General features: G+C 45.0%; 1 protein-coding gene across 13 annotated transcripts in view; it reads right to left on the bottom strand.

The window, feature by feature from the left end:
- Window positions 1-14,806, bottom strand: part of PROM1 (prominin 1) — a 290,410-nt gene that overhangs the window by 147,764 nt on the left and 127,840 nt on the right. For 10 of the 13 annotated variants that reach the window (XR_011030564.1, XR_011030551.1, XR_011030552.1 and 7 more), the window contains exons 3-5: window positions 7,868-7,926; window positions 5,018-5,044; window positions 143-348 (exon numbers count right to left, since the gene is read on the bottom strand). Coding sequence is in view for 4 of the 13 variants with exons in the window: in XM_068277815.1 (XP_068133916.1) it covers window positions 143-348; window positions 5,018-5,044; window positions 7,868-7,926 (292 nt within the window). In the remaining 9 variants the exon portion in view is untranslated. The remainder of the gene's footprint in view (window positions 1-142; window positions 349-5,017; window positions 5,045-7,867; window positions 7,927-14,806) is intronic. The other 3 variants (XR_011030555.1, XR_011030559.1, XM_068277852.1) reach the window with 1 other exon arrangement.

Here is a 14,806-nt window from a genome sequence, read left to right as displayed (position 1 = left end):
GGTAATCAATGTTACTCCGCAGTACAAAAATAGTTTCAGAAGGAAAAAAGATCTTGCCTTCATCTATCCCCCTGTGTCTGCGCCTTCTGTGTGATGGAAGCCACTGCAATATCACCCCTGCAGCAGGCATTCATTAGCTCACCTTATTAGTAGAGATGTCACGAATAGGAAGGTAGCCAGGCAGCCCCTCTGACAGTCTGCGTTCTTCTTGTGTCTCTGGTGCATCTCTCCCCCACAATTATCACAGCAGCGACACATGCAGAAGCACAGCCCCACCAGAGGCATGAGGAAGAAGAACAGGACCCCCAGGGCCGTCGCCACAATAAAGCCAATCTCATAGTGCACCGTCTGAAAAGAACAACAACACACATTCTAATTAACGGTTTTCTTTTGTGTCTGAAAGGCCAGTGCCTCCCACGGCAACCAGAATTTCCCATTTCAAGTGTAAGCTGGAAAAGTTAATGGATTTGTTAAACAATCACTTTATTTTTTAAATATTTTTTTTTCAATTTTCATATCAAAGCATTGAGGTCTGTTTTGTAAACTGTATTCATTTAATTCATTACCTGTTTTTCTCCATTGTCTTTAGTCACACTTTCCACGTATCCATTATATTATAATTGGAAGTGAATTGTCCCTTTTCTCTCTCTGCTTCCCCCCTGATTCAATGGGATTATTAAAGGAGTACCCCACCTACCACTATTCAGTAATGTGTGACATGCATACCTGTCAAACCACCAGTGCTGAATTTACTTGATTTTAAATATGGTCTTCTGGTGGTAGCGCACTTCCTCTTTGCAGCATCCTATAGGAGCAGGGCCACCATCAGGGCAGTACAATTAGTACTGCTGTATGAAGCCCAAGGAGATTCTGGGGCCCAGGTGTACAGGAGGGAGCCCTGCCCCCACCAGGAAGAAGCCCCACCATTGACTATACGAAACCCCACCCTGCCTGGGCAAAACCCCTCCCACCCTATGTCTGGGATAGTGAGTGGAGAGAAGAGCATGAAAGGATAGGAAAAGTCCCACCCCTTATCGGGAAGAAGCCCTGCCTTCAACCTAAAACACTAAGTGGAGAAAAGAGGGAGGTTGTGGATGGCCAGAGAAAGCCCCCACCCCTACTGGGAGGAAGCCCAACTCCCTTTGCCTAGGGTTGGATTTACCATAAGGCACTGCAGGCATGTGCCTTCAGGCACCTGAAGATAGAAAGGCCTTCCCAAGCGCCTCTCTCTCTCCTTCCCTATGTATAGTCCTGAGCATAGCGCAAATGAGAGATTACTCACCCTGCTCTTGAAATTCTGCCTTCAGTCAGGGGCACCTCTAACTAGCTTCTTAATACTGAGGTTTGTGTAACTACCTTATACTTGGGGGCACATCTAGCTACTTAATTTAATATTAGGTTCTTAATATTGAGGGAACCTCTGGCTACCTAATACTAAGGGACACCTGTAGCTACCTATGATGGACAAGGGAAGTCAGAGAGGAGTGAGAGCTGGGCCACCCAGCACACCTGTGGTGCAGTTTGGTGGGGTTTGTAGGTTCATGGTGGGTGAAATCTAAGGTGCCAGGACATCTGTGCCTATAGGCTCCTGTGAGGTAAATCCAGGCCTTCATCTGCCAGAAACCAGTAAGCATCATTTTTGCATAGGGCCTCCCTGCTAACACCTACGTGAACGCCCTTTCCAGAAACTTCTAACCTGCAGCTGAGGGCCTCAGGAGCCTTTACTAGAAGTCACAATGGGGAAAAGGAATGATATCTCAAAAGTGACACATCCCAGAAGCACACTAAAGATATTATCCTGGCTGAGAGGCGAACATAGATATAGCTCTTATTTAAAACCCTATAGTTCAGGCTTACAGTATGTCTTAATGCATATTGTAGGAAATATTTCCCAATTTGCAATCCACAAACTTTTGTGCACTACACATAAACCATTTTGTATTATTATTTTATTTTAATTACTTGGTTGGCTGGGTTTGCACTGCTAACCTCCTGGGTTGATGTCAGATACTGCTTGATTAGGCTGAAAAGAAGTCTATGAAAGTTCCCCCTTATTCCATCATCACTCACAGGAAATAGTTGGAGAGGAGGAGCTGGGAGGGGACACCAGACAGTCTTTTCCTCTGAACACAGAGATGACCCTGCTCAACTCCTCCCAGGTGGAAGCAGAGGGAGAGAGTGGGTGAGAACAAGTAGCTTTGTGCTGAGGAAGAAACTCCTATTCACACCGTTACTAACACTGGGAAATCTAGGCAGCAGAACTAGGGCTTTAACAAAAATCCAGACTCCAGGTTCACTTTGAAGGAAGCCTGAGAAAGAATAGATAAGGATTATCACTTACCTGGGTCTTCCTCCAGCCCCCTGTAGTGAATCTGCTTGATCGAGAGGATGGTGATCGAGCAGATAGACTACAGGGGGCTGGAGGAAGCCACAGGTAAGTATAAATCCTTATCTATTCTTTATCTTTGGTGCACTTTAAAGAGAATCTGCAGTGAATAAAAAAAACAGATACTTACCTAAGGTAAGGGAAGGCTCTAGGTCCTAATGAGCCTTCCCGTTCCTCTCATGGATCCACGTTCCAGCGTGGGCTCCTCCATTTATATCTCCCGCTGCGGGAGGATTTAGAAGTCTTCAGTTGCCCAGGTGCTCCCGAAGAGGGGCAGCTCTGTACTGCACATGCACGAGTGCACGAGAGAGGGTGCTCGCGCATGCACAGTACGGAGTGGGCTCGTCTTCGGGAGAACTAGGGCTCCTAAAGACTTCTGAAGCCACCCGCAGTGGTAGAGGGCAGTATCTGACCCATTGGTTGAAGACTGCTCACGGGGGGAGCCAGCGTTAGAACGAGGGAGCCAGGAGAGGAATGGGAAGGCTCTATAGGACCCAGAGCCTTCCCTCTCCTTAGGTAAGTATCTTGTTGTTGTTGTTTTCCCCCCACTTCAGACTCTCTTTAAGTTGGTAATTTTAGTACAGTTTAAAGATAATAAGTCCTTTCCAGACACCATAAACCCTCCTGTGCAGGCATCTCGTTCAGATGGACCAGAAGGTCAGCAATGATTCGCTGCTGTCAGAAATAATTCATATTGGCAGTAAAACAAATTAGCGGCAGCCCAGTAATCTAGAATAGTGATTTGGACTCTCTCCAGACGGCGTGTCTCTGCACCGTGTCATTGTTTAAATTAAGGAGCTCGTAATTATTATCTTATAACTCTGACAAGGAAGCAGTCCTCTCTTTTAGCACTTCTCATAACTTCATCCAGGAGGAGGCTCAGATTTTACAGACTCATCAATCCTCCTGGACGAGATATGTAAATGTGAGGCAGAGATACCACTTTCTGGTTCTAAATCAGGTCTTGGCTGCTCTCACCGGGAGTGTGCGGAATTCTGAAATTAGAAGAGCAATTCCCTTCCTGCACCAGATTTAACCACTTAATGACAAGCTGACTTATAAAAAACGTCTTGCTAGAGCCTCTTAACGGCTCCAGGACGTTTTTATAAGTCAAACAGTGCTGCTGTCACTGTGCACGTGTGTGCACCCCACGCGTGCACGTGCGTGCTCCCGCGCATGCATTCCCGTGCACGTGAAAATAGTGAAAAAAGAAACACCATAGAAAAAAATACACCTTTATTTCCAAATAATATATTGTCACCATACTTTGTACTAGGGACATAATTAAAATCTTGTGATAACCAGGACTTAAATAGAACTTGTAAGAAAAAAGTGCCCTTAGGGGGTACTTACCTCGAGAGGGGGGAGCCTCTGGGTCTGAATAAGGCTTCCCCCGTCCTCCTGTGTAGCCCCGATCCAGCACTGGCACCCCCGAAAACCTGCAGAGTTTGCACAGGCACAGTAGCGACTGCAGCAGGCGGCGATATTTACCTTTGAGATGCAGTGCAGGCACAGTACTGGCTTTCCCCTCGGGCTCTGGTGGAAATAGCCGAGTCCAATCGGGTCCACTCTACTGCCCAGGCACAAGATGTCTGCACCTGCACAGGGGGGTGGACCAGATCTGGCTTGGCTATTTCCACCAGAGCCTGAGGGGGAAGCAGGTACTGCGCCTACGCTGGATCTCAGAGGTAAATATTGCCAACTGCCGCTGACCGAGTGAGCCAGCATTGGATTGGTGCAGCATAGGAGGAAGGGGTAACCTCATTAGGATACATAGGCTTCCCCCTCCTGAGGTAAGTACCCCCTATGGGCACTTCTCTATTACAGGTTATCTTCAAAGAAAATCTGTGAGGTTTGCAAAGAAAAAAGTTTTTATACTCCAGAGGCTTCCCTATCACCCTCCACCAGCGCTGAGTCCTTCTGACGTTTGTGACCAACCTCACGCACAAGAACAATCTTGCCTGCAACTGCACCTGCGCTGTAGCATTGACCCGCTCGGGCTTCGGTGCAAAAATCGTAAAAAGCATCTCTATGCCAATAATAGGTATGTATTTGTCAGCAATTTTTGGCTATATGGTACTCTGTAAAAGCCACTGGATCTATACAAAATAATTAAATAAAAATATTAATAAGTACTTTAAATACTGGTCAATGAGATGCAAATCATTTTGGCTTGCATGCAAACTGTATGTAACTCGCAGTTGGTCCAGTCAGATTCCCTAGTCACTACCAGTTGGTCCATTTCCAAGCTTCCAGAGTTATTAACATTTCATTAACCAACTCTCATAAATACTCATAAAAGCAGCAGCTGAAAGGGTTGGCAGCAACATTTACATTATAATTAGGAAGAGTTAGCTCCCCTTTGTTTCTAAAAATTGGAGCCATACATCGGAAACCGGGCCCAGAGAATAATATGGATACATTTGTAGTGTAATATGAAGTAGTGCGGAGCCCTGTGCCTGATGCTGCACTGTGCATGTTGCATCTACACCCACCTCTCCTGGGTAACTCGATATTCAAGCAGCATCAGCTGTGAATCACATCCCAAACAATCACACTGACAGAACACTAGATGATATCAGGCATCCCAATGAAATTCTACTCGTGTACAAAGTGAACAGAAGAGATTACCTGCAGGGTGAGGACAACGTTCTCCGGCTGTGCCAGTCACAGCAGATGCGGGAAGCATGTAATGAAGAGGCAACATTCTCAGAAGCAAGTTACAGACATCAATTCAGTACAGAACAGGTCAATGGATGCAGCAATACGAGCAGCAATTATACAGGCAACTCAGGAACATTTAACACGTGTAATGTCTATTCTCTTGTAAGCAGTGGCAAGAGGAGATGCAGAGTGGGGACCTAACCTGAATATGACCCCCCCCCCCCCCCCCCCCCCATCCAGCAAAACCCACAGCAACAGAGCTGCAGAGCAACTGCTGCAGAGCTTCATTATAGCGGCAGTGGAACAGGTCCTACTCACCCCTCTGTGTAGCTGTACCGTGCAGCACCTGACATTGCATATCATGTGACAGGCATCAGAAGCTGTACGATGATAAGCTGAGGAGGAACTGTCCCACCAAAGAGCTGGGGGGGGGGGGGGGGGGGAGAGAGTTTAGAAGCACACATGAAACTTCCACTGCCGCTGCTCTGCACCCCAGGACCAGGCCCCTTTATCCTCCCTTACTCTTTTTTACTCCTAGAAACTACACTGTCATATCTAACTTGCTTTGTAAACACTTGTGAGTGTGATTTTAAATTTCTTTTTTGCAGCTTCTAGGATGCGGTTGACAGGTGAGTGGTTGGGGAGGGGACCGTGTGGGAGATGTGCCTACACGGGGCGTTCCTGTAAACGATGCAATTCACGATTGCGTCCAACCGAAGCCTCCCACCTGAATGCTAATCTATGTAATTCCTGCTAGGTATGGTACAGCAGGCAAAGGGTGTATGACAGTGCACCTGATTGGCTGACTGGCGTCTGCTGGCCAGATAGAGGCAGGATATTGCTCTGACTGGAAGTTAGCAATTGTGTTTGTTGCAGTTGGCATTCAGTTTAGAGGTGGTGGGGTGAGTTCCCTGGAGGTGAGAGGTCCAGGGCTTGCCCGCACTTCCCTCTAGGTGTCGCATGGTGGTTTAGGGGCCTCAGCGAGTGAGAGAGATCATGTGGACCAGTGTTTGTGATTTTAAACACTTGTGAGCACAGCATAAATTGTATTTCAGCAGCTTCTGCAGAGGAGTGAGGTTTATTTCCCTTCTTAGCCTCATGTCACACTAAGCTGCCCTCAGCCAATCAGTGAGGAGCAGGAATGTGGGATGGGCGATGACAAGCTTCCTCTCCCCGGCAATATACCAGAATATAGCCAGGCTGAGATAAGATTCATTGCAGCAGGAACATTTATGATTAGATTGGAATGCTTGCAATGCAGAGACAGGGTGTAGACTACATAATTAACACAGAGCCGTGGGTAAATGGAATTTGACAGCTTTAAAGACTGAGTACTCAGATATTCTTTCATTTCTAAACAGATTAGTTGAGTTTGATGTATAAAACAATAACATAGATTAGAGTGGCAAGACAAGCCGATCCCTGCTGTATAATGAATCTTTCCTTTACCTCTTTTATTTCCTTATGAATTACACTACATGGTGGAAGATTTGTTATCTCTATTAATTGGAATCAACATGGCATAAACTGGAATTGCCACACTGCAATAAATATAAGGTTACATCTGATGGCTGCTCTGTTAGATGCTCATCATTTATTAAAGTACTGGAATACATATCTAAATATGCCTTAGTAAATTACAGTACTTCATTGCAGACTGCAGATGTCACTGTTGTCCCCTCAGACTGTGAACAGCTGTATCTGTCCTACAGCTGTCAATATACCTAATAAAAAGGTCAGCTATGGCATATGTCAGTAGTACAGCAGTTTTCAGTCTGCTGTGCATGTATTAAGGTTCCAGGATACTCAGCTTGCAATTTGTTTTTAGCAATAAAATCAGTATATCTCGAGGAGAAATCAACCGGTCACCAGTCTAGTCGAGGGGGGGGGGGGGGGGAGCGCAGCTGATTCCTGCTTGCAGAACTAGTTTGCAAGAAATAGGGGACCCAGCAGCAAACCCTATCCACTCCACCAACTTAATAAGGTTTAGTAAAGTTGCACAAGTGGAGGCGGTAGCAGAAGCGAGCCAATTGGACCCATTGAATTTAACCAACACTTTATAAAGCATTAGAAAAACTTTGGAAAAGACATTGGCTTGAATTTACTTGTGTGGGTTTGGTGGTGCAGTTGGGCGTTGTGACTAGTATCAGAAAGACTTGGGGTGGGACTTTTATCAACCTAGTTAAAACACTTGTAGTTTGTTATCTGTGGAAGAGATAATTTGGGCGGCACTAAGATGTGGACGCCGCCATAGGCCGTAATGTGAATTACAGGTAAAGGGCTATTACTGTGCAAGAGTCAGTTCACACTGGCCAGAAAAATAATTTTGCTTAGTGGAACATAATGGTCCAAATCCTAATGGGTGTGAAAGAATCCTATGTTAATCAATAGGAACCATTCATATTGATCTGTCAGAACGGATACAATCAGCCTGTTTTGCAAAACGGACCACAAGTTTGGGCAGGAAGCAATTTTTCAGGATCAACAGGCGCGTCACTTTCACAGAACACTAATGGAACGGAGGGTCATGAATTAAAAACTGATGCCCAATAAAAACTGATCCGTTTCACAGATCAGTTTTTACACAGATCAGTTTTTGATCGAAGCAGTGTGAACTGGCCCTAAGTCCCGATCCTATTGCTTTCACTGCCATGGAAAATAAGGATTTTCATGAATGTGTTTTAGCATGCCAGGAACGGTTTTAACTAGGATTTTGGACACAAATCAAGCAATCGAAAATTTTCTTTACACATTTTATTTAAACCGGTCTGTCATTCTATATTCAAGACTTCAGATGTGACAATTTCTTTAGATTACCTTCTGATAGTCCGTCCGTGATGTACCAAATTTCTGCTGTGCTATTCGTTTTACCAGGTCTGAAATGTAAACATGAAAAGCACGTAAGAAAGAAGTCACACACAAATCACACATCTCCCCTAGTAAATATTTATTTTGCTTCCTTGGAATTAGAACGCCCCTCCTCCCATTTCCAAAGAAATCTCCCATATTTCCTGAAGTTCTATATTCTCCCTAGATCACTGTGGTCAGAAATGAACAAGGAACAATGTGTCGCCCAAGTATTATGAGTAAAAAAGAGACACAATGGCTATCATTCATAAAGCATTTCCGCATGCGGAAATGCTTAAAACAGCTAACTTTACCGAACACTCGGCAAAGTCAGCATTCATAAAGCCTCTTTCCGCATGGAAAAATGACACTACCGAGCAGAGTGATAAATCACCGCCTTGTGCAGTGATTATCGGTACAAATGTAGTAAAATGTTCATTCATAAAGATCATCGCAAGCGGTGTGAGGTCGGGAAGTTCCGCTCCCTCTGATGTGGCGATACCAATGTAAGTGAATGGAGACACACAGACCTCCCAGGCAGATGCAGCAGAGCGGAACACGGAGAAATGTATCAACTCGGCAGCTTCTGTGTCTCCGCAAGCCTACCGCCTGCCTACTGCCAGCCTAGTTCGGGGAATCTCCGCACTGCTTCCGCACATGGATACCTTCTTATGAATGCCCACCCAGAAGTCTAAAAATCCGCCAGCGGTGTTTTCCCGCACTGATTCTCTTTACCGACAGCCTGTTCATGAATGATAGCCAATGAGGTCAATTCATAAAGCACTACCACATTCGGTAATGCAGAAAACAGCTGACTTTACTGAGCACTTAGGAAAATGTCAATTCATAAAAGCAGTTACTTCATGAATAGCTGAAATTCCTGAGCAGTGAGGTAAATTACCGTCTTGTGTGGTAATTACCTGAACACGCCAGTAAATACAAATTCATAAAGATTAGAGCAGGCGGTAATGGCACGAAGAATACCTCCTGCTTTGAAGAGGTGATAAGAGACTCACAAGCAGAAGCAGTGAGATCTCCCCCAGGCAGCAGCAGCAGCGAGAGCGGAACAAACAAAGCATGCCCTGAATACCCTGAATGAGATATCTATGCACTGGATGTGAACATCAAAGCATGGCATATGTAAAGTTTATTGAAGCTCTTCTAATGCTGGGAATACACAATTAGATTTTTCAGCAGATTTACTGTCCGATCGTTTTACCGATCGATTTCCATTCACTTCTTTGAGAAATTGATCAGAAAAATGATCGAAAATCAGATCGGACCTGTCGGAAATTATCTATCAAACCATCTATCTGCCAAAAAATCTCATGGTGTTTTCCCAGCACAATAGACAGGTTCAGAGCAGATTCAGGGCAGAGGCAGGGTAGAGGCAGTACAACAAAACATGCACATCTAATGGGAAGTTGGGATGCCTCTTTTATTGTAATGCTGTCTCTGCATGGAGAAATGTAACAACTCAGGCAGCTTCTCATTCCAGTTTAGTTTGGTAAATCCCAGCACTTCTATCGCAAAAAATGCGTGCAGCATGCGTTCCCGGACCGCACAGGTCCAGTACGCATGCAGTGTGAACATCAGACAGTGCACTCTATTACCCTGACCAGACGTCCCATTTTACCTGGGACATGTCCCAGGTTCAGGGTCCCCTGTCCCAGGCTGCAATGTGTCCCAGGTTATGTCCCACTTTTGGTCGCCAGGTATCCCAGCCGTGGGACTCTCTGGCCGCATGAGGTAATGTTTACCTCATTTACCGTTTGTGGAGTCGGAGTAATCATTTTCTGTTGCTATTCATGTGTTAGAGGTAATGGTAGTTGCATTTTATTTGTTGGCGGTAAAGGTTATTGCAATTTATGTGTCAGAGGTAATGTTTGCTGCAGTTATTAGATGGTCATAGAGACTGAGTTTGCTATTTTTGGGTTATTGTTGCAGAATTTGGCATTTTGGGGCTCACAATTCTTAAATGGTATGCTAATATTGTAGCATCAGCAGCTTCTGCAAATTTTGTGCACAATCTAATCCCACCATAGTCCTAGTCTAATGACCTACCATATTATTATTATTATTGTTATGTATTTATCACTGACCTCTTCTGCAGCACTTAACAAAGTACATAGTCATATCATGGACTGAGTTCTATGATGGAAATCTCCCATTTCACCACATCGTTGTGGGAACACTACTTTCTTATGCGTTTGGGGAACGTTGCCTAATTACCTTTAGAGTCACTTTGCCTATCTGTGTTTTGGGAGGAAACTCTGGCCCACTGCCTCAGAGTTACATTACAGTTAGCTCCGCACACACCATGTCATGGACACGCCCATTTTCCCACCGTGGTCATGGGCACGCCCATTAGCACCCCCCTCCGTCCCAGGTTGAGCCAAGAAAAATGTGGTCACTGTAACTCTATGCACTTTCTGATGTCATGCGTGTCGGCCTCCCGAACGCGGAAACGCAGTGTGAACGGGGCCTTAGTGTGAAGGGGCTCTTAGCTAGGTTGATTTTTTAACACTGAGTTTCAAGCAACTAAAAAGCACACTTCCAGCATCAGCTGATCCCCCTCGGTGCCAGATAAATAAGGTCTCACACCATGTAAACATTCACAGTGCAGGTGGAAAAGGTATGTGAACCCTTGGATTTAATAACTCCTTGAAGCTCCTTTGGCAGCAATAACTTCAACCAAACGTTTCCTGTAGTTGCAGATCAGATGTGCACAACAGTCAGGAGTAATTTTTGACCATTCCTCTTTACAAAACCGTTTCAGTTCAGCAACATTCTTGGGATGTCTTGTGTAAACCGCTTTCCTGAGGCCATGCCACAGCATCTCAATCGGGTTGAGGTCAGGACTCTGACTGGGCCACTCCAGAAGGCATATTTTCTTCTGTTTAAGCCATTCTGTTGTTGATTTACTTCTATGCTTTGGATCGTTGTCCTGGTACAACACCCATCTTCTGCTGAGCTTCAGCTGCTGGACAGATGGCCTTAAGTTCTCCTGCAAAATTACTTGATAAACTTGGGAATTCATTTTTCCTTCGATGATAGCAATCCGTCCAGGCCCTGACGCCGCAAAGCAGCCCCACACCATGACGCCCCCACCACCATACTTCACAGTTGGGATGAGGTTTTCATGTTGTTGTGCTGTGCCTCTTTTTCTCCACACATAGTGTGTGTTTCTTCCAAACAACTTAACTTTGGTTTCATCTCCCTGCAGAACATTTTGCCAGTACTGCTGTGGAACATACAGGTGCTCTTTTGCAAACTTTAAACATGCAGCAATGTTTTTTTTGTTTTTTTTTTACAGTAGTGGCTTCTTCTGTGGTATCCTCCCATGTACTCCATTCTTGTTTAGTGTTTTACATATCAGGGATGTTAGCATATGCCAGAGACTTTTGTAAGTCTTTAGCTGACACTCTAGGATTCTTCTTCACCTCATTGAGCCTTCTGTGCTGTGCTCTTGCATCATCATGTCATCTTTACAGGACGTTCACTCCTAGGTAGAGTAGCAGCAGTGCTGAACTTTCTCCATTTAAAGACAATTTGTCTTACCGTGGACTGATGAACAGCAGGGCTTTTGGAGGTACTTCTATAACCCTTTCCAGCTTTATGCAAGTCAACAATTCTTAATCGTAGGTCTTCTGAGAGCTCTTTTGTGTGAGGCATCATTCACATCAGGCAATGCTTCCTGGGAAAAGCAAACCCAAAACTGGTGTGTGTTTTTTGTAGGGCAGGACAGCTGTAACCAACACTTCCAATCTCATTTATCGGACTCTAGCTGGCTGACACCTCACTCCAATTAGCTCTTGGAGATGTCATTAGTCTAAGGGTTCACATACCTTTTCCACCTGCACTGTGAATGTTTACATAGTGTGTTCAATAAAAACATGGATATATTTAATTATTTGCGTGGTATTAGTTTAAGCAGACTGTGATTGTCTATTGTTGTGACTTAGATGAAGATCAGATCACATTTTATGACCAATTTGTGCAGAAATCCATATAATTCCAAATGGTTCACATACTTTTTATTGCTACTGTATATATACTGTATATATTGACTTAGCAAAGATACTCAGTGAATCCAAGAAGTGAATCATTTCTATAAATAAAATATCCTTGTTTGATGTTTTTATTCCTTGTATATATGTGAGAAAGCAAAGCATCTTCACAGCAGGCTTTAGATTACAGAATGCCTGACATTCTGTTCAACTAGGACATCTGCTTGTATTGTAATGAGATCCTCAGCCAGCTCTCAGCTGAGCAAAGGCACAGCCAGTAAAATGTGGGTATTGATCACATAAAGGCTCATATTAAATGTGCAAAGCATATTCATTGTAGCATCATTTTACTGAATGAGAACTGGGAGAGGGTGTAGCGAGGAATAGGAAATATGGCTATTTAAATAAACATGTAGCACAGAGTATCCAGCGTCCGCCTCCTGGGCACGACCATCTCTGATGCCCTGAGTTGGGAGGCCAACACCGCCTATACTCAAAAGAAAGCAAAGACCATTCTTCCTTTCCCAACTAAAGAAGTTCGATATGGCACAGGAGCTTCTGAGGTGCTTCTACTCTACCACTATTGAATCTGTCCTCTGTTCATCCATCTTGGTATGGTACAATGGCTCCTCCCCTAACGACAGATACAACATCCAGAAGGTCATTGGGAAACCCCTTGATCCACTTGACCTCATCCACAACTCCAGACTGGGTTCCAGACTGGGTAGCAGAAAAGCATTTGGCATTGGTTAAATGAGCCGCTGCTGCCCTCAGTGCCCTGACATGCCCGTGTGAACAGGGCCTTAGAAACAGATGCTCTGTAGGACACTCTGCATTGTATAAAAATAAATATGTTGGCCTCCATAGCTCTCATAGTTCAGGTGAACTTTAAGTGAAAATGGCACATTACACTGAAAATGGGTTCTTTACAGTAAGAGTGATTAAGATGTGGAATGCATTGCCACAGGAAGTCGTTATGGCAAACTCTATACCTGCATTTAAAGGGGGCTTAGATGCTTTCCTTGCGTTGAAAGACATCCATGGCTACAATTACTAGGTTATGCCTAATGATGTTGATCCAGGGATTTTATCTGATTGCCATCTGGAGTCGGGAAGGAATTTTTCCCTTTTGAGGCTAATTGGACCATGCCTTGTAAGGGTTTTTTCGCCTTCCTCTGGATCAACAGGGATATGTGAGGGAGCAGGCTGGTGTTGTACTTTGTACTGGTTGAACTCGATGGACGTATGTCTTTTTTCAACCAAAATAACTATGTAACTATGTAACCATATAAAAGACAGAAACCAGGAACTGTTATTGCTTAACAAACATGTCATTTGAAATTTAAAGCCAACAACATATTCCCAAAAAGTTGAATAATGAAAGAAACGAGACACAAAAACCTGGTGGAACATGTCGTGACTAATTGAGTTCATTTGCAACAGGTCAGAAAAATGATTACCTAAGTAAAAAAAAGACATACCAAAAAAAAAAAAAATACAAACAAAAATATGCCTATTTTTTGCCCAACCATGTTATAGACCCATGGCCAATTAACCCAACTGGCTGAGGGATGTTACCGGTACTTGGTTTTTTTTTTTTTTTTGCTTTCATACTGTATTACAGTCCACTCTTTACCCAACTTTTCAAAACTTTTTGCTGCCACCAAATTTAAACATGAGCTTACAAGAAGACTTCTCAGTATTTCATGTGTTGTCTTTAAACTATTTTCAATTAAGTTGAGGTTTAACCTCCTTAGCAGCAATCTCGAGTCAGGCTCGGGACGGAAAGCCACGGAACAGGGTGGTAATCCCGTACCTGAGTGAGTTTCATGCAGGAGCTGCTGCAGGCCTCTCTGAGGCATGTTTTTCTTCTTGTTTTTAGGGTCTAAGGCCTAGTGCACACCAGAGCGGTTCTGCTGCGGTTTGCGATCCGCTTGCGGATGTGGATACGCTAGGGTAATGTATTTCAATGGGCTGGTGCACACCAGAGCGGGAGGCGTTTTGCAGAAACGCATAGTCAGGGCCGGCCCTGGACTATCTGCCGCCTGAGGCAAAAAAAAAATTTCCGCCGCCACCCCCCCCCCCCCCCCCGCGCTCTGGGGGGCCGCCGAGCTGGAGGGGTAGCTGGCAGGACGGGGGTATTGGGCCTAGCGGCGGGGAGGGGGTCGGTTGCAACGCTGCAGGAAGTGCCGTCAGTGGAGCGCACGCTTGGAAGAGGTGAGTCCTACCCGCCCGTGCCTCTTACACATAGTGGCTGCTTGTATTTAAGGCTGGAGGGGAGCGGAGCACGGGGGACCCAGGCGAGGGAGGGGGAGGTCCGACCCCCCTCCCCACCGCTAGGCCCAATACCCCCGTCCTGCCAGCTACCCCTCCAGCTCGGCGGCCGGCTCCCCGCACCCACGGACGGGCGGGTGCCGCCCCTGGAATTTTGCCGCCTGAGGCAAAAGTTTCACCCCGCCTCATGAGCGGGCCGGCCCTGCGCATAGTCCCGGGCTGCTGCAGATTTTGGATTGCGGATGCGTTTCTGCCTCAATGTTAAGTATAGGAAAAACGCAAACCGCTCTGAAAAACGGCACTTCAGAGCAGTTTGCCAGACGTTTTTTGTTACAGTAGCTGTTCAGTAACAGCTTTACTGTAACAATACATGAAATCTACTACACCAAAAACGCTTCACAAAACCGCAAAATGCTAGCTGAAACGCTACAGAAAAAGAAGAAACAGCGTTTCAAAATCTGCTAGCATTTTGTGGATCTGCTAGCGGTTTTTGGTGTGCACCAGGCCTAAAAGCTTATGAAAAAATAGCACGGCTAATCATATTGCCAGGAAGGTTAAATGACTTGCACTTCATTGCATTCTGTGTTCAGTTACAGTTTACACAGCATCCCATTTTGGTTTTTTT

The sequence above is a fragment of the Hyperolius riggenbachi genome, chromosome 1 (assembly GCF_040937935.1).
Source record: "Hyperolius riggenbachi isolate aHypRig1 chromosome 1, aHypRig1.pri, whole genome shotgun sequence".
Taxonomy (NCBI): Eukaryota; Metazoa; Chordata; class Amphibia; order Anura; family Hyperoliidae; genus Hyperolius; species Hyperolius riggenbachi.
The sequence above is the reverse complement of the archived record's forward strand: the minus strand, read 5'-3'. Positions and strand labels throughout refer to the sequence as shown.